The sequence below is a fragment of the Vanessa atalanta genome, chromosome 2 (genome assembly GCF_905147765.1).
Source record: "Vanessa atalanta chromosome 2, ilVanAtal1.2, whole genome shotgun sequence".
In the NCBI taxonomy this organism is placed as follows: domain Eukaryota; kingdom Metazoa; phylum Arthropoda; class Insecta; order Lepidoptera; family Nymphalidae; genus Vanessa; species Vanessa atalanta.
The window spans coordinates 8656321-8681253 of NC_061872.1; the positions used below are offsets into that span (position 1 = coordinate 8656321).

At 33.7% G+C, this 24933-nt stretch overlaps 2 protein-coding genes across 9 annotated transcripts in view; both read right to left on the minus strand.

Moving 5' to 3' along the window:
• Nucleotides 1–680: 680 nt before the first annotated feature.
• LOC125073600 (zinc metalloproteinase nas-4-like) lies at nucleotides 681–7210 on the minus strand. The gene is made up of 6 exons (XM_047684489.1): nucleotides 7066–7210; nucleotides 4058–4234; nucleotides 2843–2949; nucleotides 1877–2099; nucleotides 1560–1696; nucleotides 681–910 (listed from the first exon to the last, which is right to left on the minus strand). Exons 1-6 carry the CDS (start codon nucleotides 7169–7171, stop codon nucleotides 806–808), a joined length of 855 nt encoding a protein of 284 aa, XP_047540445.1. The 5' UTR covers nucleotides 7172–7210; the 3' UTR covers nucleotides 681–805.
• A 2448-nt stretch (nucleotides 7211–9658) lies between these two features.
• The window catches only part of LOC125073556 (guanine nucleotide-releasing factor 2), a 36045-nt gene continuing 20770 nt past the window's right edge, over nucleotides 9659–24933 (minus strand). For 4 of the 8 annotated variants that reach the window (XM_047684458.1, XM_047684420.1, XM_047684476.1 and 1 more), the window contains 26 exons: nucleotides 24372–24480; nucleotides 24045–24153; nucleotides 23529–23843; nucleotides 23118–23259; nucleotides 21934–22014; nucleotides 21392–21522; nucleotides 21038–21134; nucleotides 20793–20900; nucleotides 20401–20505; nucleotides 19521–19631; nucleotides 19244–19341; nucleotides 17853–17876; nucleotides 17060–17180; nucleotides 16661–16765; nucleotides 16086–16185; nucleotides 15905–16000; nucleotides 15674–15778; nucleotides 15361–15565; nucleotides 15050–15061; nucleotides 14286–14445; nucleotides 13925–14063; nucleotides 13585–13842; nucleotides 13116–13369; nucleotides 12818–12949; nucleotides 12549–12734; nucleotides 9659–12285 (listed from right to left, as the gene is read on the minus strand). In XM_047684458.1, the coding sequence (XP_047540414.1) occupies nucleotides 12282–12285; nucleotides 12549–12734; nucleotides 12818–12949; nucleotides 13116–13369; nucleotides 13585–13842; nucleotides 13925–14063; nucleotides 14286–14445; nucleotides 15050–15061; nucleotides 15361–15565; nucleotides 15674–15778; nucleotides 15905–16000; nucleotides 16086–16185; nucleotides 16661–16765; nucleotides 17060–17180; nucleotides 17853–17876; nucleotides 19244–19341; nucleotides 19521–19631; nucleotides 20401–20505; nucleotides 20793–20900; nucleotides 21038–21134; nucleotides 21392–21522; nucleotides 21934–22014; nucleotides 23118–23259; nucleotides 23529–23843; nucleotides 24045–24153; nucleotides 24372–24480 (3307 nt within the window). In that variant the 3' untranslated portion in view covers nucleotides 9659–12281. The remainder of the gene's footprint in view (nucleotides 12286–12548; nucleotides 12735–12817; nucleotides 12950–13115; nucleotides 13370–13584; nucleotides 13843–13924; nucleotides 14064–14285; nucleotides 14446–15049; nucleotides 15062–15360; nucleotides 15566–15673; nucleotides 15779–15904; nucleotides 16001–16085; nucleotides 16186–16660; nucleotides 16766–17059; nucleotides 17181–17852; nucleotides 17877–19243; nucleotides 19342–19520; nucleotides 19632–20400; nucleotides 20506–20792; nucleotides 20901–21037; nucleotides 21135–21391; nucleotides 21523–21933; nucleotides 22015–23117; nucleotides 23260–23528; nucleotides 23844–24044; nucleotides 24154–24371; nucleotides 24481–24933) is intronic. The other 4 variants (XM_047684442.1, XM_047684433.1, XM_047684425.1 and 1 more) reach the window with 4 other exon arrangements.

Here is a 24933-nt window from a genome sequence, read left to right on the forward strand (position 1 = left end):
CAAGAGGACAAAAGACAAATTTAAAACAACATTCGACATCGAATCGACGCTATATTATTGACCGAGAGCTGGAATAATCTATGTTAAGGATTTGCAAAAAAATATATGGATATAAGTAGTTTGGTGTAATAGTATTGTATTATTCATAAAGATTTATTTATCACTTAGTATTGCACAGTATAGCTGCTGAGATATTAACAAATCTCATGAAAAACGTAAATTTAACTTTTGTTTATCTTTTTTATTCCTACTTCGATTAAAACATAAAGTAAAATACAAGTAAGTACATAAGACATGATTTTTTGACGTTTATTAATTAATGTTACAAAAATACTCATAGATAAGAAAATTAAAAACAAAAAAGTCATCTGTAAATAAATGAAATTAATTTGTAAAATAATAACTCAACTCCTATTACCCCAGGGTGTTCAGTGATCTAAATCCGACCTACATACGTACGTCTATAAATATACATATATGAATACGTAAGATATTCTAAATTATTTGCATATAGAAAACACTATTTTGACTACCCAAAACTTTTAATTAATATGTAATCAAAAATATTTTAAGTTCCAGTACATATGCACTTTATATATACAAAACCATTACGTAAATATATATTGAACATAAATCTCGTAATAAGCAGGAAGAATAAAACACAAAACTCTGGTGTAATGTTTTTATTGCATATAATTCCATCGTTAATTATCGTCGGGGTTCCGTAACATTTTATAATTGATTATTTGATATAGATCACTCTTACTTGAAGCACACAAACTCTTTATAAATTAATCACTATTTTCTATACCATGTAACTAATAGACTCGTCATCTTCACAATACATTTTATTGAGTTTCAAAATATCTCTTTCCGACAGTCCTTTTCTCTGTCCAATTTTTACGTTTTCCTGAAAAAAAAATACAAATATTTTTTATTAATTTCTGAAGATTAATTAATTACTAATCTATTTCAACATACACTGTTATGACAAATTAAATTGGAGCGTTAAATATTGCAAGAAACGTAATATTGACACGCAACATTAAAACGAGAGTGTATTTATTGCCACTATAATTGAGACAGTTATAAATTGTCTGTTATTTAGGCTAAATAATGTAATGTATTGTTTACTTCGTTTCATAAAACCTACGGAACTAAATTTAACTGAAAACCAACTTCATACAATGTACATTTCTTATGTTTTTGCTTAACGTTAATTTGCTATTGAATAATGGTTTTTTTTTACTTGATAGGGGACTATATATTGAAATGTAACGGACATTTGAAATATATTTTTAACCAAATATAAAATATCATAACGTAAGTGACAGCTCACTCATCTTACGAGCCCTATTGAAGTTAAGTTTTTTACATTGATCGTAATTTCCTTTGAATATTTGGATGAATACTAAGGCCCTTTGTCAATTTTGCACCTGTTTAATGCTGTATTTTTACAATTTGTTTCTCGTTAAACAATAAAACAGGTACATTTGATATAATCATAAAAAAAAAAACTTTTATTTTAGTGTAAATACTATAATGGCAGTAATAATTACCTTCAATGGTATTATAGTCTTATTTCCGTTTTTTGTAAATGCTGTTTCTGGATAATGCATCACGCTGTCGTAGTCGTACTGTACACCAAAGTCGGTCACTGTGTCGACGGTATACTTTGCGAAATTATGCTCCACGCCTAATAAAATAATTAATTGATATTATATCTATATTATGTACAAATATAAATCATTATTGTCAAACGCAAATTGCTGAAAGTGAAGTAAACATCAACAGAATAAGAATATGCTTATACTTATAATCATTACATATATTTATATTAGTCGCATTTCGAATACGATTTTTAGCCAAAAATCACCTGACTTAATATTTTCCCACACTATTTCTACAAAATCATCTCTGTCGTATGTGCTCTGCATGTGGTAGAAGCCGAGAGTGTGGAGCATCTCGTGCACGACCGTCCCGTGCTTGAAGCAGCCCTTCGCTAAGTTCAACACTTGACGTGTTTCTTCCTCTTCTTCTCCCGACTCGTGCTCGTCAATATTTAAACCTACATTTGAATAACATCCGTTTTCCGAACCCTGTTTATACAAAAAATCTCCATTAGTAAAGGTTTATAATATTAGTTGGATGACCAATTAGTGTTCCGTAAATATATTTTACAAATTGGGAATAAATGTAATATTAGGTAAATATAAATATTAAAGAATAAAAATCTCATTAGTCGAAACCTGATCGTCATTATACGACAAAACTCAATTACATATAATATCACTTGAAAGTGAAAATGTTCATATATTCACGTATTATACCAATAAAATATTTTTAAAGTTATAATCGATACGCGGGAAAGTGGTTTGTTCACTTTCATGTGTATAAGGATCTGAACGTACTCTCGGAACCTGTTTTTTGTACTTATACATATAGCCTTAAAATATTATAATTTTAAACGATCAGCCTCTACATTATACTATTATGACGCACCACATTAGTCAAGATGTTCCAGCAGATATAAGACGTGGATCTTAACTATCGATCACGGGACACGACAATCAAATTTGGTAACTCTGAAGTTATGCACATTGTTCCTGAAATAACACCCTTCAATCCTGAACCAACCTAAAGACTAACACTAAGAAGAGCTCTTCAGCGGTAGAAAAGTACGAGAGGATGGTAGAATAAGTATCCAGACCGCAGACGGACTTGCACAAAGCCAGCAAGAAAAGTGGAAAAAATGAACAGTGAATTGATGTAGTCGGGGCATAGTGTTTGTGCTGAATTACTAACAATATTGGTACCGAGTACATACATACATGTAACCTACCTGAATAGTAACCGCGTGTTCATTATTTTTCCTTGAACGAAACGTAAGGCAAGATTTATTAGCTATATCAGCCATTGCCTCTTCAATCATCTTTACTTCTTTTTCACCTGTAAAAAGCTTATTTTTTAAATATTGGTACGAAATCGTATTGAATTGAACCATTCCACCGTTCCATCTATCATCATCGATTTCGAAAAGACTGCGGGTCGAAATAAAAGACACGTATATTTCTGGATAAATATCCAGACATTACACATGTTAAGAGTTAAACGCAACAGGAGTTCGATAAATAGTCGGCAGAAAGGCTAATGGATCACCTGATGCTTAGTCACGTGATCACCACCTTCCATACCTATATGCCGCCAGCCATGGAAACCAAAATGTTACGTCCCTTGTGCTTGTAATTACACTGGCTCATTTACCATTCAAACCAGAATACCTTATATTTGAGTTCATAGGCCCTAGCATCCATTAAATTATCATTATAATTTAATTATTATTAGTTATATCTTACGCAATACCGGAAACGACAGCTTTCTGATATCATAGACATAATTAGTTATATGTCATACAATTTACAATGAATAAACATGGCTATTGGCATAACTATGGACGTCTTAAAATTTAAATTTATAATGATGTTACGCACATTTATATAATTAACATTTTTCTACGTAGTATATATTAATTTGCGACCAATGATATTTAAGTGTCGATAGAAATGATTGCTGTAGATAGAAACTGTATTAGAATATTCCAATCGAAGAAGGAATAAAGATAAACAAACCTTAGTTTTACGTATTTCACGCGATTTACTCATAGTTCGGCTATATTTTGCACTATTAACAGATCTTTATACATATGTCATTATTATAATACAACACTATTCCCTTAATAACTTATATCCACTTTAATATTACTTCCAAATTTTCGATACAACCTTATTCGACGCTCAAAATGCAATTTCTTCGACGCTTCGACCAATGACATCACATCAATTCGATGTCAAATGTTGTTTATTTGACTTTTGTCCTCTTGTGATTGGAATATGATCTACGAGAAGGGCTTTTGCTAGCTTTAGTCACGCTCTTAAGACGTTTTGCTACAAGACGTTATGATATACTGGATAAGTATCCAAAGATTCAACCGAATGTTTTGCATTAAATTTCATATTCATTTTCATTCATTCATATATATAACAACATAATTACTAACCAAAATCATCCTCAACGATATGGTAAACAACCGTGCGGTTAGGCCATCGCTTGGAATTGTTTCTTAGGCCATTACGTTCAATATCAGCGTTTTGGATAGAACGCAACTGCGCCGAAGACAACACCATATCGCCTTCGAAATATTCTCCTAATTCTGCATCTGTACTTGAATCCATATCTAAAAAAAGTTTTATTTAAACAATAATAGTGATGAGCTATCAACACTCATGAAACAATTTAAGAAGACACTCATCATAATATTAGGTCCTTACATATGAAGTTGGCGTTTTGTACGGGAGGAATATAAAGTCTTTTTTTTTTTGTAAAGTATATGTATTTAATTAATCAAAGTATGCACCGTTGTTATCTATGCACTTTTACTATCTCATAGGTAGTTCAGTGATCCCTTTACTACAAAATCCCTGGGGGCGAGAATCAATAAACTCTTTGAAGGCGGTTTGGACTGCCGCATCGGAGTTGAATTGTTTCCTTGCAAGAAGTTGTCCAAACTCCGGAAAAAATTGTAGCTCATCTAATTTATTGGTTGTTTTTTGTGCAGTCTGTGGTCTTGCGTTGTCGTGAACCAGTAGCCTAGAGTAATTGACCAAACTTGGTTGATTAACAGCTAGTTCTTCATGTATTTCATAGTTTACATTTGCTGACAATAGATATCTGCCATAATCATTTAGATTTAAGAAAGCCAGATTTTAGAAACCTGTAGTGAACGACACCAGCGCTAGTCCATCAAAAACTCACAAGTAACTTTTTCTGATTCAATTTTCGTTTAGAGCCGGATTTGGCTGGGTCTCCAGGGTTCAGCCATTGCGAGCGCGTCCTATTATCGTTCAGTATTAAATTTTCATCACAAGTAATGATTCGATTTAAAATCCCTTTATTATAATGTAGGTTGAGCAAAGTAACACAGCAGTCATAGCGAGTTTGCAACTTCGATTCACTCAATTCTTGAGGTACCCATCGTTCAAGTTTTTTTACATTATTCCGAATGGCTTCAAGTGGATTAATACAATTTTATCACTTACCGCGAAGCTATCTCTGAAGTGCTTTGTGATGGATCCGCTATTACAATAACCTTTAATTCTTTATTTTCCACTTTGGTCTCCGGCCGTCCACGGAGTTTGTTCTGAAGGTCGAAATTTCCAGAACTAAAACATTGAAACCAAAAACGTACCGTGCTTTCTTTTGCGATACCAGCGCCGTACACATTATTAATCCTTCGAGATGTGTCTGCAGCACTGGTGCCACGGTAGAACTCGTACTCGTAAATATACCGATATTTCATGTTTTCCATCGCGCGGTAATAAGCGACGCCAAAGAAAAAAAATAATGAGAAAAAAACAAATGAATAACTATTTTCAAAACTCAAATGTGCCAGCTAAATGACATTATATCAACATTTAAAGAACTTCTACATAACTAAGGATGTAAAGAATTATTTAAAATAGCTGAAAACTCAAATGTACCAGCTAAATGAATTTATAAATTTGAATTTGAGATTCTTAATCAAAGAGGAGATATTTCAGATAAAAGTGGTCAGTACGACAAAACACTAATTTCATATGTAAGGACCAAATATTTAGACATTGGCAGTTGTATCTATATAATGAGATATTATGTACTCATCCACATGATCAAGTACATGATATCTCATTATATAGTACTGTATATCATGTAAATTAACGCGACTGAATCTGCAGTAGACAGCAGTAGGCGGACGGCGAAGTGGGGCACCTGATGGTAAATGGATGGCACCAACCTAGGGAGCTAATATGGTATGTCCCCTTTGCCTGTAGTTACTCAACGGAATACAACTTTACAACAATATTAAGTAGCTGTTTAGTGGAGAATACTACGATATGTGGGTGGTGCCTACCCAGACGGGTTTGCACAAAGTCCCACCACAAGACTTTATAAAAAAAAACGGTGATATTCTGTTTTATTTTTAATCATTTTTGTAGTAATAGTAACCCTGTTAAATTATATATGTATGTAACTATAATATTATAATAAATGCCAAACAGCAATACTTAGTATTATTAGTTTTCGGTTTAAAGTTAGCCAGTGTATGTAATTTTGCAGATATAAGCGACATATCATTTTAGCTCCTAAGGTTGGTAGCCCATTGGTTTGATGTAAGGAATGGTTAATAGTTCTTACAGCGCCAATACCAATGGGAGGTGGTGATAACTTACCATCAGGTGGCCATTATCCGCCTGTCTATTACAAAAAATAGCATATTATTATAAACATATTTCATAGTTTTTTTTTTTATTACGTAACATTGGGTTTCTCTTTTACATTGCTTATTGCTTTTTCCATCTGTAGGTTGGTACATTTCTGCACAACACAGTTCAATCATTGTAGAAGTAGTCAGTATCGCAGATAACTTTCCGTCTCCTTCACATGATTATATGAGATTCGAGTTGGTGCTTATATAATAGTTCTACAGAACCTAGTTACGTACAACATTGCATGTCAATCGCAAATTCGGTGGAACTTATTTAAGATTATATTATAATATTTTATAAATCAAAACATTTTTAATTCAATTAAAATCATCGTCATGTTACTCACTATCAGGTAAAATTAAATAAAAGCTCGTAAAATAATAAATACTGAATTTATTTTCTTAGTGGATCTTTAGTCAGATCATAAGGAACTGATATTAAATATCAGTTAAATAACAATTTAGAAATTAATTCATAGCTTTGTTAATAGGATTCGGATAACAATTTCAGCTACCATCAGAAACTTAATGATGACTGATTTCTTTAACAATAATATATAATATTATACAATAATTATTTACATTATAATCCAAAAACAAATGTAAAATATTTTTGAAAATATATTTCATAAAATTTCATTTTAATTGAAATGACGTTAATTTTTTTAAAGAATTAGCAGTTACAAAATGTACAGTAAGTACATAAGCCCTTAAATATCGCATGGAGGTAAACGGCTTGAAGAAATATTTAATTAAATATTTACCATCATCGTTCAGAAATTCGTTAACGCTTAAGTTATATTCCTCGGCAACTGGAGCTGCATTTGAAAAAACCGATAAAATAAAAAATACACTTAACTTTAGTATCATTGTGAAATACTAAATAGCACGAGTACGTTAATTACTATAGAGTGCAATATTGTCGCCTCTTTTAAATAGAACTTGAGGGACGTATCGATCACCTAATTAGATAAGTAATCTAAGCACATGCTGTTGTAATTAGCTACTTTTGTTTCACCACAATGATTATCTATTGTACGTTTAGAACCCTGCTGCGAACAAGGATATCTGTCGTCACACACTTAACATTTAAAGAACTTGTACATAACTAAGAATGTAAAGAACTATTTAAAATAGCTGAAGCGATTCTAACATGTCAGTTTAAAAATCAATTTTCATTTTTTTACTAATAGAATCAGTTAAATCCTTATAAAATAACTCTGTAGAAAAAAAAATAGGTAAGGTCAATAGTATACATATACCTACCGTATAATTTTGATTTTCGTATATATGTATTTATTTTTTGTTTTTTTTTTTTTTAAATATAATATGTTGCTGTACATGATTATCGACCTAACCACCAATCGACCAACACTCAAAGTCAAAATAGAAAGAATATTTTGTCTCGGAAAAATCAAAGAAATTAATAAAGACGGTCCATATTATGTACCTCGTCGTCATAGTCGTAGTTGACGCGAAAACACAAACAAGGCCATGGAAAATAATAATACATTTTGAAATGATAAATTCTTTATACTATCCTTTCTTTATAATAAAATAGTTAATTTTTATATTTGAATATTTCTTTTTACTATTTAAGTAAAATATTTTAAAGGTTTCGTACATAGTTCGTTGTGCGAAGCAAGATATAGCCACAACGGCGCGACACAGGTGACTCTAAGTGTTGCGTGATTTGTATAGTGACAGTAAAAATATTACATATACCACACGACCCTACTACATTTGACGATCATTATAGTTCCAATATCTAATAATGTTATACAATTCTTCAGATGTTTTAATAAGTACGGTAGCGGCTAAATGTTTGACGAGCGGATAATAAATAGACATACCAAATATTCGATGCCACGACTGCTTAGTTCATCTAGTAGTTGTAAGGCTAGAGATCCTGTGGTTCAGGGTTCAACCCCCCGTCAGAACCATAAAAAGTTATTGAGTTTTGCTGTGGAAAAAAATCTCATTAACAGCCTGGAGTTTGCAAAATTAGAAGTGCGTACGCTCCCGTGACCATTAAAGCACGTAAGTCCTAGGCCTGAACTCTTTCTGGTCTTATCGAATTTACCGTGCCATCGGATTAAAAGAGTGAAGGGATATAAAGTACAGCTGTGTTTCCACACCTACTAGTGCACTATATGTCTTGCGTACTTGGCTGACCCCCTTGAGGTTGACCGCGGTGAAATTGGTCAGGACAACATCACCATCATTCGATGCCGTTATTTTCATATATTTACAAGACAAAAATAAATAAAACAACACACTTTATCAGATTGTAAATAACGTGCTATATTTATATTACAAAATAATTACAAAGAAAACTTGACACACAAATGTAAACTGTACAAATAAGCATGCAATTCAGATACAATGTTATGCGAAACTAATTAAGAGAAATGTACAAATAAATCGTATTTATGTATAAAAAAAAAATACTAAAGTAAACGTATAAGTAAACAATCGCATATAAAACGAAATAATATAAATCCATTTGATACAAGTATGGCATTACTTTAAACATAATACTGAACTTGCTAATACAACAATGTAAGCTGTTCTAATGTGACATCGTTATAAAAAAAAAAACAATAAATATCGACATCGCTACTAAACAATTATCATAGAAACTACAATACCTTTGTAATAGGCGATTCTCTCTAAATACTTGTAGTAACAAACAACTACAGTGATATAATGAAGACGTTTGAAGAAACGCTGTCGCTAGTTTACACATCAATTATACTGAGTTATTAATTTAGGCAGTCTTTAATATATTTCAATTAATTATGTACCAAAAAGTTACAGAATATTACGGTACGCTAAATAAATATATACGATATAAGCGACCTCCTTACGTATCTTTTAAAAGTGACTATCGATATTGGACTAATCATTTCATTTATAAATAATTGGCTACGAATTATCTTCTTTTTTATACTTATAATAATAAATAGCCTTTATTAATTTCGTTTATGGATTTAGTCTTCAATAGTGACGGTCTCTTTAAAACGCTACGAAATAGGTCCAAAAACAATCATAAAAATGGTAACATACCTACCAACTTAACTACGGTTCAAATTATTTTTACATACAAATTACAATATCAGCACATCGTATCAATAAAGCACTGTAAAATATTCTAAATATTGGTCTAGTTATTTATTGCGTGGGCTGTTTATCCCAAAAGATACAACACTACCAGATCGTTGTTATTACATTATCGAACTACACTGCAAAATACATTATACCGTGTCATGACAACTATGCCTAAACATTTCAAAGTAAACGATATCGTGACAAACCTCGGGTACAATAAATAATATAATTAAATAAAATAACATTGGATCTTTATAAAATTTCAATAATTTATTTATTGAATAAATTAATTTATCTAATCACACTATTTCAAAGGTCGACGATGGAATATTCATACAGGTCTGTCACAATAACACAACACAAACACAAAGTTATTTGTCTCCGACGAGCTATTCATAGTCTTGTATCTTGTATGCAATAGTTCATCGAAAATGAAATAATGTTGTCTTACTATTTATTATAATAGCGACTAAAGATGTAATCGTATCCGCAATGATTCGGCAGATAAATGGGGTTTATGTATGCTTAAGGCTAATATTTCTCTAATATAATTTGTCTACGTATAGAGGACGTCAACCGAGTAGTAAGCGGCACTCGAATGAGTGATTATTATCACAAATGTGCAGCGATTCTACGATAAAAAAAATTATTGCTATTTCAAGACTCGATCGTCTTAAGGCAAATTAATAAAACCGTGTACGATTATTTTGTATTATCTCTAATTACCATTTAAAATCGTTTATTGTATCTATGTTATACTCCCATAGAAATTTTCTATTATAAATAGAAACAATCGAATCCTAATTAGTCTATCGCTACAATAGATCCTTGGCTGCGTCCTAAGCTTTTAATAAATAGTAAAATGACACAAACACTTCCGTTATAAACAAGTTTAGATCTCAAAAGTATGATTTCTCGTAAACATTTTGTCACCTTGGAGGCGACAATTTATAGGAAAAATATAATTTCTGATTATCAAAAATAATAATATGTATCAAATTTTATTATTAGAACACGCGTAAAATATTGCGTCGCATAATATACTTAGTATAAATGAAATCTGCAGTATATAAGCTGTGTTGCCGTCTCGAGCTTTGCAAAAACCACAACATGGACTGAGACACGAATATCGGACACGAATCTCACCGTCTCAGTACTTTAAACACATCCAACTCTTCAGAATGTCGCGTTATACAAACTAAATGTGAAACTATATCAGTTGACACGTTGTATTAGTGCGTGAATTATCTCAGTTATAATTTTTTTTTTATTAAGCTATCTAAACAATTTGCGAAGACGCACTAAATGTAGTACGAATATTAAAATTACACAGTATGTAAATTTATTTATAAAATAGAATAGCGAGAACCAACCTTAACTGACCTAAGTATGTTGCAGTAGACTTTTTATACATCTCTCACGGCTGACCAGATGAACGTAAGCGAAAGACGAAACATTATTAAATAAATATGCATTTAATAACTCCGGTCAGTCACTACTATGAAAATAAGCAACTGCAAACGTTTCGAAAATATATACTTATATTTGAAATGGGACATTTCTCAATATCAACATTTGGCACACAATATTTCTGATATGTATTGTTGATTATTTCATGAAAAATAGCACGGGGTCGTGTTCAGTACCATTATTAGCTATGGAAGCCCCATTTGACTAGATGTATACAATTTCAAACATTTTCCAACCTCAACAACTTCCTTGTTCCTTGTCATTACAAACAGTTCATATAAGTTAACAGTAAAATGTCATTATAATCTTAATCTACAAAGGCATACATTTCTGTAATATATTTAACTGTAATTTTAATTTTATTATTGCTATTTATATTGTTCGATTGAGAATGACAAAGGTTAAGAAAATCCGTCTTACCTTTAATACCATTGTAAACGGTTAAATTTCTTTCTGGATTTTAGAGGATTTGTCCCATTTCTTATTCGCTAAGGCAGGTAACGTGCACATTATGTATAATTTAACTGACATTACAAATTGTTTCGCAATTCAAATATCACATAAGTCGAAATTTTTGAAAATTAGATACAAATACACAATACTACCATAACAGCGAAAGATCTATAATGTTCATATAAAATGCACTTTCAGTAAACACTATAGATTATTTATTTTTAAATACAAATTTAATGAAATTAGTTTCACCATGCGCTACGCTTAACACTATCACTAATCATATAGCAACTCGTCCACTACTTACAAATTTCAAAGAATTCCTCTAATTCGATGTATTGAAATTTAGCTTTCGAAGTCTGTTTATAATTATGTTTGTAATATTATGACATCAACGGCAAATCACAACAACTAGAAGAATATCAGTAATACTATTATATGCGTCGTATTTCATTGTAAGAAACTATGCAAGTCACATGCTGATATGTATGCCATTAACGGTAGGAATACTGATAGGGATTTTATTCAAAGATATCTTCCAATAAAATGATTCGAATTTTGGAACTTTATGTTCACTTTGACTGGATCATATGATGACAATGATTGATTTGGTTCCGGATTACGTTAATTAATATTAGCGCTCATCGTTTTGACTTTTTATGATACAAATTATGTTGTGATAATATAGATTTTAAATATTATAGTATAAGTCTCAAACCAAGTGCTAGTAAGCTAACATGTTTTAAGCGTTCTATACACAATCGGACCAATCACAGTTTTAATCGCATTTACCAATAAATACACTAAAAATAATTAGGCCATTTTAGGACAGATAATCACAATATTTTATCTAATTTAAACAATTCCTCATAGATAAAATCTCACATTTATGTCGAGTCGTTTCTTCTCTTTCTTCTCCATATTTATTCTTTGGATTTGGTTCGTTTTACCTGTGAAAAGAAAGAAGTACTCATTAATGTCATAAAATTGCTATATCCCATCTATACGACATCCGTTCAACAACTAATATTCAATATCACTACTAAAATGTTAAATAATAGCGTGGTCAGTCGCTCAGGGCGGATCGACTTGTGACTTTTTGTATAAATATATTTTGTGAGCAGAAGAGCTCCATAGACTACTCTATCCTCTCTCTACCCCGAAAGGGCGCTCGATGTTGGTATAAACGAGTACGTAAGGTGTGTGTACGCACGTGGCGGCCGTGGCGGCGACGGGCGGCGCGGGCGGCGCGGGCGGCGACGGCGCGGACGCGTTGCGCGAGCGCCCGCCGCGCGGCTTTATGGTCTCCGAGATCTGCCACATGGTCTCCTCGCTGAGCACGTCGTCGAACTCGTTGAACATGGCCTGAATGCGCTCGTTCTTCTTGAACTTGTACTGTCTGGAAGATAAATGAGTTTTCGTTCGAGTGTATCGAGTTGGACCACCGATAGAGCGAAATCATTTACGTCTCAAAGTACTCACTCTTTGTGGAAACGTTTCATGTTTTCCATTATATTATACTGCTGCCATCGTTTCGTGAAGTTTATGCTGCCGTCGGGGAGCAGGTCCGGGTTACCCACGTGTACGAACGTAAGGTCTTGAAGGAATAAGCCACTGTAAAAATATATAAAATAATAATGAGCTTCTAGTAAATTATCAAAAATTTTAAAATTAACAAATCTATCCTCGCTTTTTACAACATTTTTATTACGCAAACGTCGTATGTTTTTTTAACTTATATAAAAAGTTAGTCAATCTAGTGTAAGAACGGGGCAGTCACATGTAGGGTATGCAGGGCGGCTGCGTGTCGGCGAGCGCGTTGCGGTAGGCGCGGAAGGAGTGCGAGGAGTCGATGAGCGCGCAGTGGTCGCGCAGCGCGTCGGCCACGGCGCGCGGCCAGCCCAGGCGCCGCACGGGCGGGCAGTCCAGCGCCGACACCAGCGCCAGGTACGAGTTGAAGTTGTTCAGCTTGCGGAGGGCCTTCATCACCTTCAGCACTTTGCTCGCGTACTTCTCCCGCTCGCGCGCCTCGTACTGAAAAATTCGAGCGTATCAAAATCCGTAACTCAGACTTGTGAACTTTCAACATTTGAAGTGACCCTTCCACGTGTGGACTTCCGAATTATTATGTAGTCACAAATTTTAATTATTTACAAAATACGTTTACTTTTTTTGCATCGTCATGACATATCTCTATATGTATGATGTGTCTTTATCAGTCATCGATTCACAAACTGATAAAAACTCACCTGTTCTAATATCCTCGAGCGAGCCCAGTAACTCATCTTGTTGAAGTGCTCAGTGAACCTCGTCAAATTGGGCGAGCTCTCCTCAGACTGGTCGCGGGGCCATGAGAGCACCTCCGCGGTCGTTATACGCACGAATAAAGCTGAGTCTAGTAACGTCATCTGCTCAGCTAACTCACTGGCTTTGAAGTCTAGTAACGTATCCCGCCGAAGGGATACGGTACCATAACAGGGCATGTCGTATTCGTATTTGTTATTTGTCTGTAAAATAAAATAAAAACATGTAAATGTATAATTTCAAAATGTTCACACTATAGATACATATTTATCAGTAAATACTCACATTTTGGAAATGTAACTGTTTCTGTTTATCAACTAGTATTTGTCTTAGAGCTTTCGATATAGGGAGCTCCTCCGTTTCAACGAGCCAATATATGAATTCCATAATTTCTTGCATTAAAGTTCGATCTAGGTCACCCATTCTAAAAATAAATATAATCTGCTAAGAAATACTTAAGAGAATTATTGGGATTATAGTGATGTATGCCGTCATAACTACTACATATATTTTATAATAAAGAATCGACCTGAATTTTAAAAACAAAATCTTTTGTTTGCGTATTCAATATGAAGATTATTAACATAGTATTTGATATAGTCGGCTTAAAGATGTCTGCCTCTGCTCAACATAACAGTCTACTCACGTGAGGTCGGCCACGACCCGGGTGAGCAGACTGAGCGTGGAGCGCAGCTCGTGCGGCCGCGGGCGGTAGTGGTGCGCGCGCCGCACCAGCTTGCGCACCAAGTCGCCCGGCGGCACCCACGTCCTGTACGTCGCCAGAAACGCTTCCTGGTACGCGAAATCTGCGCACGTACACTTGTGTTGAGATTAAGGCGGTAAATCGACTGTTGTTTAAGCTAACGATTGATGTAGACGAGTACAGTACATGTTGTTTTTTTTTACAGATTTGTACTTTAAAATACTATATTACACAAACAGATGATTAATCAAATAATATATAACTTTTGTAATATAACAACACTGTTCTTTGTACTGGTTACATCGACGTTATAAAAAAGGCCAAGCTAAACTTTCAAACTGGTAACACCATTTTGTTTACAAACTAATTTCTCTAAAGCTATTTCAAACAAAATGTGTTACACTAACACTAAGCTAAAGCCGTGTGCTTCAAACGTTACAGTACTATTTATCATTATATAATTCATAAATACAAATATTTTATCTAAATTTAAAATATTTCATGCTCTTTTCTTTATTAGTTGTGTGAGTCTCAACGCCAGCAAATCGCGTGGAAATTTAGTATATCCAGTAATATAGTACTTATATAATTTACAAAACAAGAGTGCCTCTAAAAAACCATATGAAGCAAGACCAGCTAAGCTATAATAATAATATTAGTATTCAACCAGCTAGTGTCTGTCAGCCCTCATACTATGATTCACTTACACTCGTCCGTTTCTGTAAAGTGAAAGCATGAAAGTTAAGAGGTTAGAAGCGATGCCAATTCGGTTTTTTTTTTAAATATAAAATAACAGTTTTTTAAAAGAAAAAAAAATGTTTTGTGCCATAACCATATCTTCTTTTATGACATGCTTTGTTAACTTCCAATTAATGTTTAAACCCTTCTCCACATTAGTTAACTTATTGTAATAATATGGCATCAATTGTGATTAGTTCTTTAACCACATCCCAATTATGGTATGATTGTAATGATTAAGAAAAAATATGTTGAAAAATATTATATAATTAAAAAGTACCTTTGGTAGCTTTAGTGGCGAGTACTATTAAGGCATCTGGATGGCCGCCGCGAACCTCGCGCACTTCGGAACCCTCCTTGGTGGTGCCTTTCAGGAGGAGCCAACCACTAACGTCCGTCTGCAGAATTATATCTTCGGAGTCGGATGTGATTGTGTCATTTGTTTCGGATACTTGTTGTACAGGTTCTGTGCTGCTTTCACTTCTCTATAAATATAGATATATATATTTTGTAACAATCAGTATATTATTCATTTTCGAAGTATTAAACGACATTACTTTAATCCATATGTATATTAAATTTTATGAATATACCTGTGAGGGCACGGGAGAAGGCAGAGGCACAAGTCTATCTAATTCCTCCTCGTCGACAGGAAACTTGCCCGGGGATGACGAGCTCACATACAGGTCGTCTGTACTCTATAAGAAGAAAACACATTTGTTTAACTGATTTTATCTTTTTATGCACTGCGCAGGCATTATCGTATTAAACGAAAAAGTAAGTGCGTACAGAAATTCTATAATAATGCAAATAAAATGACGCACCACGTTATTGAGCATGGATTCATCAGCTGAACTGTTGTTTGAAGACGGCCGCGGCGAAGGTGGGGGTAGCAGTTCATTGCTCGAATTCATTGATATCTGCCGAATAAATAAAAAATATTATTAATACATTTTAATGTAACATAACATATTAATTTAAAGTTAATGTATGAATTTACTATACCTGTTTAGTCTTATTCATCTTTGGTGGTAGAGCTGGGGGCTCAGGAGGTACTGGACTAGTTCTGCTCGATGTCTTCATACTGACGGAATCTTCAGAACCACTGTTGATATATAAAATATTTAGCAACAATATTTTTAGTCTATAAATAATTGTTTAGAATATCACAATTTATAAAATAATAACATGGCTGTCGAACTACTAAAAACATAATATTATAGATAAGGATACAAAACATTTTTAAATAATTGGAAGTTGATTTTATATACAAGTTTAAAGAGTAATAGTCCTATAAAATATCATAGGACTATTTAAAACAAACAATTTAAAGTTTATGTTACAAATCTTTATCAAATATAACATTATTTTTTACAAGACATAAAAGGCGATATTGAATATTTATCGATTTTCCAGCAGCATATTGATTTTTTTATAATTATTAAATATGTGTATTCGAATTAGTAAAACAAGTATAAATCCTGAGTTTCTTGCAGGTTTTTCTAGTCCCGCTATGACCATTCAAAAGTACTTGTGAGAATCTATTTGAATAAAATATATTTTGATTTTATTATACAAACCTCAATGGTGGTGTACTCAAATGTTGAACCGTTAACGACGAAGCCATAGTCCTTTGCATCTGGTGGTGACCCACGCTTATTGTTCCAGTACTAGAATGTTGTGCACTAAAAACATACACACGTTATCAAATATACAAAAAAAAAATTAGGACTAATAAAATAAATTACGCATTAGTATAGGTATTTACTCAGAAACATAAGATTAAAGATTTATTGTGCATTGGCCCAAATATAATATGTGTTAATTAACAATGTCATCAGCTAAGTTTCATTTTAGTGTATGTTTAATAGATAAGAAATACGGTTTCTTTACCCGATTCAATAAACGAGTTCTACAATAAGTCAGTATGTATACGAACACTGATACAGAACATAGAAATTAAAAATCAAAACAATTACCTGGTTAAATTATATGTGTGTATTGAATGCCGAAACATGTCCGGCGGAGCCTCGGGATTGATCGGAGGATGAGCGTTGAGCGTGTGACTGCAGTTTCCAAACATTTCCATGTAAGCCATTACTGGAAAAATTAGTATGAAATATAAAATCAGAAAAAAATTAAATTACCAAAAAAACGTTGTCTAGTAACAAATGCGTAACATGTTCTTCTATGCCGCCTAATAAAACAGCAAAGGCGCCGTAATGAAGCGTTAAGTACATTCATCATCTCAGGTGATAATTAACAATGCGAAATTCCGTTTATGTTAATAACTGACACAAAATAAAGCAGTGTAAGCCATAAGTGATAAGCAAGCAGTTTTACTGGTATTATAATGTATCGTGAAAGCTAGAGGCACATGAAGTTCTCCAATCCGTCCAACTATTTGGAGTCGACGAGTTTCACCGCTAAATAACTCTCAGATACTAACGGTCCAACCAGTTGACTGACTTAAATTTAATTAAAATGAAGTTTATGTATGCGATCGCGAAATAGATACATAAATTACATATCTATTTTGTAAAATGAATAACGCATTAAAATTAATGACTATAATATTGTTTACATAGTATTGTTACGTCATAAAACAATTACAGTTTGCGAAAGACATATCGTTACGCAGCTCAGACTCGTATATATTAACAATGTTGCAACTGATGGGGCTGCCGTATCTGAGGGTATAGCAGCGCTAGGCTGAGGTATCTCGTATCGGGCGAGCTGTGGGAGGCAGTAGCGAGCATGCATTCCACTCACCGCTGTACGCGACGCTTTGAAACACTGCGGCGCCGCACCGGCACAACAGACAAACATGCCGTTAAACCCCCACTTGATTAAACATTAATAAACCCCGATTTTGGCATACAAGAGACAGTTAATTCGGCGTAATCATAACAAATGCAAGAAAAAAGAATAAAAATTTATTACTTTATATATCTTTAAACTCATTTTATATAGAACATTAGTTATTTCTTTTACCGAATTAACCGTATCGACTTTATTATTTGATCCATTTGAGAAATTCCCAGTAGCCAAACATTAATAGAGGACAAAGTGGAACAGTAAACAGTACCGACGACACGAACATTATGTCATCATATTATATTCAAGAATTTTACAGACAAATTAGAAATAGAGAATTAGACACACATACACTTGAAAGTCGTGTACATTTTCAGAAATAGCATTGATTCGTGAAATAGAAAAGATTCCACATTCTCACTTTCAACAAATATGCTACATGCAGTCAAAAATCATCACTATAGTGACATTCATACATCTAAAACAACAACACAAGAATTATATATGCTAACGTGGTGTCCACTTGACGACGATGATCTGAGACAGCAAATATTCAATAGATATTATATCATTTATATTTTACACAAAATCTTACTACATAAATATATATAAGGAAAACCTTTAGTAGTTATTCCTAATAGAATATATCTGAAGACTTGTTATTTATTATTCAAGGATTATTATTAGTATTCATTTTGATGAAATTTTCCGATCACCAGAAGCTTCCATAACATTTCATTACAACTTGTGAAAATTAATAGTAGAAAAGTATTTTTAAATGCAGTACAATCCGGATAGAACGACTTTTGATATTACATCGTATTAAGTGAACGACCCATCAATCTGCCATACCATATATATATATATATATTGTTCGTTTATGTTCTTTAAAAAAATTAATTCCTTTGAAAGAGTTACATTACAGTCATCAGCTTTTTAATATAACTATAACAACAAATTAATTATTTAAAGGAAATAGATATTGTTCCCTGCGTTGCGTACTATATTATCTCCCGCTTGTAGGTTTTCGTAAGGAGAACCATCATCATCGTCCAGTTAATGCAGGCCATCCAACAAAAGGTGTTAAAAGACTGTGCATTACCCGAGTATAATCAAACGTTTTAAGTTAAATTTTTATGCAAACCATACTTGAGCTTGCATCTACGTTGCCTCTACAGAAGTCGTACCAATCGGATTTTACAGTATTCTCAAATAGTTGTTCGTTACTAATTTAGTATATATTTCATCAATAGCACTGTAGTACAAGGTCTAATGAAATGGAGGATATATATCTTTCAGACGTATATGTCTAGCGTTGGGCGCATTATTATCATACAGATACTGACTGTGTTTCTTCTTAAGCGGGAGCGGCGGCGGTCGCTGGTGGTTGTGCTCTGCGAGAGTGTGCGGCCGCGCCTCGTGCAGCGAGAATGGCGGCGTCTTTCTGTGTGAGCAAAGAGTTGGCTTGTAAATTATGCACAATTCATAATGATTATTTTTTGTTTATACAAATGTTAATTACTTCTAATCAAATTCTAAGATTGCTGAACTCGTAATAAATTATGAATTGCAAGCTGTTACTATTTACATGACTTGAAATAGGAAATAGATGTAGCAGTGCACCTGATCTCGACGTTGGGGAAGTACTGCTGCATGTCGGCGCGCACGGCGCGGCGCGTCTTGACGGGCAGCTCGGGCGGCGTCTCGCTGTCGTCCGACGTGATGCTCGCCAGTCTGCGGGGACACTCTCATGTAACGATCACTGGTTTTGGCAGTTTCAATCGATATTTATTTTAATAATCTCGAATATAAATCATCGACGACTGTAAAAATTACATTCATCGAAAAAATATTATATTTTTATAAATTACAACTCCATTGTCGATATTGATGAAAACTGTCATACTACTTTACTCAGATATTACTCTACTTCTTCTAAATATTATTTTTTCTTCTAAAATCTATTATTGTTCTACCACACGCAGTCCAAGTAAATGAAACATATATCATTGCAACGTGCAATTTGTGCTTCTAATTAAGATTATTAGTGACAAAACTGTCTCTATGATGATAACTAAGTAATTTATCGGTAATTTTTATATTATAAAACTGTGATCTAGAATTTTAAAACTGTACTTTACACCACTTCAAACTTTTTCTATATATATTACCCATTGTATATATTATATTCATGGAGCCCTTAAAAAATCTAAAAAGACGGTATGTTCAAGGGTGGAACCCGAATATGATATAAAAATGAAGAATCGTATTAGTACAACAAGTTCACAAATGTATCCCGCGAACGTTTAATCTTAAATCAAACAATCAATTCCAAATCAATGACTTCAGTCACTAAAAGAAATTAAATAAGATTGAATAGCGGAATGAATCAGATTCAAATATGTGTAATGTTCGCAGTTAAAATATAGTCAAAACCAGGTGACAAAGCAGTAAAAACAAATGTCCCAAGCCGGAGCTGTCGGCACCGGCAGCGGACACTCACTTTGAGGAGTTGTGCGCGGCCACCGAGTTCACACTGAACATGCGGCCCTCAACGCTCTGCAGAGTGCACTTCATTTCGCTCACATACTCTGTACTTTCAAAAGTACTGCAAACAATAACAGGAAGCATGACACGAGACAATCAAAAACAAAGGTGAGTGGAGTTAATAGTGAAATTCAATTATTGTGTCGAAATTTCATTTGGTATATCATTTTTAAATGGGTTTTCTATTTATGGTATTTTTGACAATAATAACACAGTAATGATAAAGATTGTGATACCAAATCAAATTCCCTCAGTGCTATGGAAAATGTAATGCAAACAAGTGAGTGTACAACATAAAACAAACAAGTGTTGGATCAAACGTGACGTGAGTGATGCAGTATTTGTCACCTGTCCGTATGACTAGAGTAGTGATGCGAGGAGAATGTCGATGTAAAACTCTGTTCTGTTGATATCTCCGAGTGACCGACCGACACGAAACCGGATTCGTTGGAGAAACTTTAAATTAAAAAAAAATGCACAATAAATAGACTGAACAAAAATAGAAGAGAAAGATAAAGTAAATTTGTAATAATTATGCAATCGAACAAATAAGACTTGTAGAGTTGAGAACGACCCGGGTATTATTTACTCACCGATTGTGGTTGGAGTGGCCGTGGACATTGTTCATATGAGACTCGTGTGACTCCACTGAAGTTCGCATTTCATTCATATTATTGCAACTGCACATGCCTGTTATTGATAAATATATTTTTTATGTTATAATTAAATTTGAAATATAAACAAACAAGATAAGGAAAACAAATACTTAATCAAATATTTTCACATTTGTAATTTATACTCAAAATTGTCTCAAAATTTATCAATTACAATTATTATCTTATCAATTCTATTGGTTTATGTTAAAACTAACAAAAACAACAATAAACCGATTATTACAAAAATAAACATTTATAATTATTTAGTGTGATATAATTTAAATTACTTACCAACTAAATCAGAGTTAGGCGGAGTGACAAATACTTCATGGTTCATAGAATCATGTGTGTTTCTGTCTTCGTCGTTAGACACATTGAGCATTGAATCTAGAGAGCCACTGCTGTGGGACTGGAGTGATAGTCTAGAAAAATTATAATAAGAAATAATTAAGTGAATCGTAACTTAAAACATCTATTCTAATATAGTTAATCGAAAGTAGTTAATACTTAATATTAGCATTTATTTAAATCTTAAAATATAGCAGTACTAGCTATCACCTGCCCGCTTTTCTGGGCATAATCAACGTAATTCAAAAAAATTATACTCTCTTCACGATCTCGATTGATATGTTCACTAATTTTCAAGTGATTAATCCCACAAAGAAAAATAAAATTATTATTATTATTATATATATAAAGGTATTGAATGGAATGTATTCCTTAAAAAATGTTTCGCCTTATGAGTACCGTTATCGTAAATAATTTTCACTTTTCCCGACGAGAAGGGAAGTGAAAGTGATCATAAAGAATTAAAACTTAATATCTAATTATACCTGTCTATGGACAGTCCTAGTAGGGAGTTGTCGTTTGCTGACTTGCGCTTTGGAGGCAAAGGAGGGGCCAACTCGATTTTCCTGCAATAAACTTTCACTTTTACCGACCAAACCCGATATCAAATTATACAGAGAAAAGTGAAATTCATTACGGCGATGTCAAGGTCACACGTTATGGAGATGTTAAACTCAATTTCTAATATATTCAAAATCTTAAATTAAAATTTTATTTTATTTAAATTAATAAAACTAAATTTTAATGTAGTATTTATTGAACAGAGAAAGCATTAGTCTTAAATTATTCAAACTTCATTGCTTTATTAATCGGTCGAAAGTCGGTTATTTACGATTACCATAACTGTATTGATATATTTAATATCCATTTTATGAAATCAAATATTTAGAAATCAATCAAATACATCAAGTTGTAAATAAAATAAATTGGTTACTATCTACGTTCAATATATAGTCAATTGCTTTTTGAAATATTTTCAAAAAAGATTTATATTATAATTACTATAAATTGTACTATAGGAAACAAATTTACTAGCCGTATTTAGTAACAATATAACTTTTACAATAATGATAATACTATCTAATAAACCTATATGCATACAAAATACTTTTGTTATGTGACTTATTATATCAAAATATATATTTATTTATATAATTTTATTTTAATGTACATATACATCATTAACAGTGATATTTAAATAAGTAATGTCACAAAATAGTTCCGTGATTTAATTAATACCAACATAAAACTAAAAGTATTTATTAGGCAAATGAGCCACTTGATGGTAAGTAGTCACCATAGCTCATAGATTTTGCGGTTACAATTACGTGACTCACCCTTAAAACCTCAAAATAATAATACTGAGTATTGCTCTTTGGCGGTAGAATATCTGATAAGTGGGTGGTATCTACCCAGTCAAGCTTACAAAAAGCCCTATCGCCAAGTAATTACCAACTACAGTTTTTTTTTGAAGTTCAAAATTCCTGTACTTGAATTACTTTCGACACAACCATATAGTCGTCACCCTTTCTGTTGTACACAACATTTACCAACTAATTTGACAATATAAACTTTTGCGAGATGTATCCACCGTATCGCCTATATATTTTGTTCTGGGTTTAAACGAAATAATATTTTCTATATCTAGGTAAACAATTTCTTGACTGACCGGTTGGGCCTGGCGGGCTTCGGCGGCGGCGAGTCCGGCGCGTCGAGTATGGACTCCGACGAGTGCGAGGCGCGTACGCCGCTCGTCTCCGTACCGGGTTCGCCCGTTAGGAGGGACAACTCTTTGGGCGTAAGGGGGATGTCTGTGATGAAAAACAAAATATAATGAGTAACATATAAGAAGATTAAATAAAAAAAATATTTTTATTAAATATATTTTTGTTGGAGACGAGGAACGGATTGATAATCATTGAAGTAGTTATTATTATTTAATTTCTCCAAGTTTTATCGTTGTAGTTTGAATTTTCATAAAACCTTATAAAGTATTTTGACAACTGTTAAAAATATATATAGAAAAAAGGATCGGTCTGGTGGTCTGGTCACAGTGACGATGGCAGCACTGATAACGCACCGGGCAGCGAGTTCCTCTGCGTGGAGGCGCGCGGCGACACGAGCGCGGGGCGCGGCGACAGCGCGGGCCGCGTCATGTGCTGCTGCGCCAGCCCCGCCACCTCCTCCACGGCCGCCGTCACGCCCTTCACCACCGAGCTCACGTGCTCGGGCGACAGCGCCGCCGTCGACGTCTCCATCTCCGTGTCGTCGGCGTCGGCTCGCAAGCTGACGACGGTCACCTCGTCGCAGAGCCGTATCAGCATCGCTAGCGCCGTGCACAGCCGCTTGACGGCGCTCATGAGCTGCGGTGACCGGCTGCAGTACGGTTTGATTGCTGCGAAGGGAACGTTTTAAACGATTTATTATCGGTTCGATGACCTCGATAAAATGAACAAAAGTAAAAATAAAGTTTCTGGGAAACGGACATACTCAATATGCATACAGATGCAGATACAATACCCCGTGTTTGGGTCTGTGTAAACAAAACACAAAAAAAAAGATCAGGCGTTGATAAAAAAATGCATAATGAATTTACCTTTGTGTATATTTGCGATCGATTCGAAAACAATAGTGCCGTTGTCCGGCAACATTTCCAGTTTCCTCTTTGTGATGACATCGGAGAAATGTTTTAAGCCGAATGTGACCTGAAAGCGATTAATGCCTTCATCAAATCAAATCAAATAAAAAAGAAGTAGCAGCTACCAAATATATTAGTTTACCTTGAACGGCGCATTAAAATCACTTTTATTTATTTTATAATTATTGAATGCGTATGCTTATAAATAAATGGTTGTTTGTATGTTTGTGTGTGTGTATTAAGTATAGTTTAAAAGTGATTTACATTATATAACTATTATATTACCTCTTTGACTAGCCGTTCGAGTTCTTTGGCAGGTGTGATTTCACCCTCCTCCGCCGTGACGGATTTGGCTCCCATGTTCCGAGGTTTCGGACTAAGTGGGGAGTGCGATCTGAAAATACAACGAAACAATTTGAATTATCTTAAATGTTAACACAAACGACATAAATATATAAAAACATTTTCACACTTCGTTATTAAAACACTTGTTCTTAAATGTGGGAACCGCATTGTTTATTTTTTGCTGGAATACACTCCGTCCATAATACAGTGAACACCGTAACATTTTACTCGAAATAATTATTTTGAACAATCTTTTGTTTTGTTCGAACGATTTTAGCGAATACAAATTTAAATTCATCAAGATTGTTGTAACGTGTTTTACGGCCTTGACTAATGTAGATAGAAATCTCTTGTTTAGCAGTTTTACTCAACGTTAAAAAATTGCAAGCAAAATAAGTCTTAATGACAGGCTGCTGTCGTGAACGGCCGCTTTCAAAACGAACTGCGTAACTATGCGACATGACGCTGCGTATACAATTAGCAATTGGGCAATTCGATAAAA

Coding starts and splice junctions, on each gene's coding strand:
- LOC125073600 (XM_047684489.1), bottom strand. CDS start 7,171: ATGATACTAAAGTTAAGTGTATTTTTTATTTTATCGGTTTTTTCAAAT. Junction 4,235..7,065: donor CGAATTTCTGAACGATGATG/GTAAATATTTAA, acceptor AACTTTTTTTAG/ATATGGATTCAAGTACAGAT. Junction 2,100..2,842: donor AACACGCGGTTACTATTCAG/GTAGGTTACATG, acceptor TTGTATAAACAG/GGTTCGGAAAACGGATGTTA.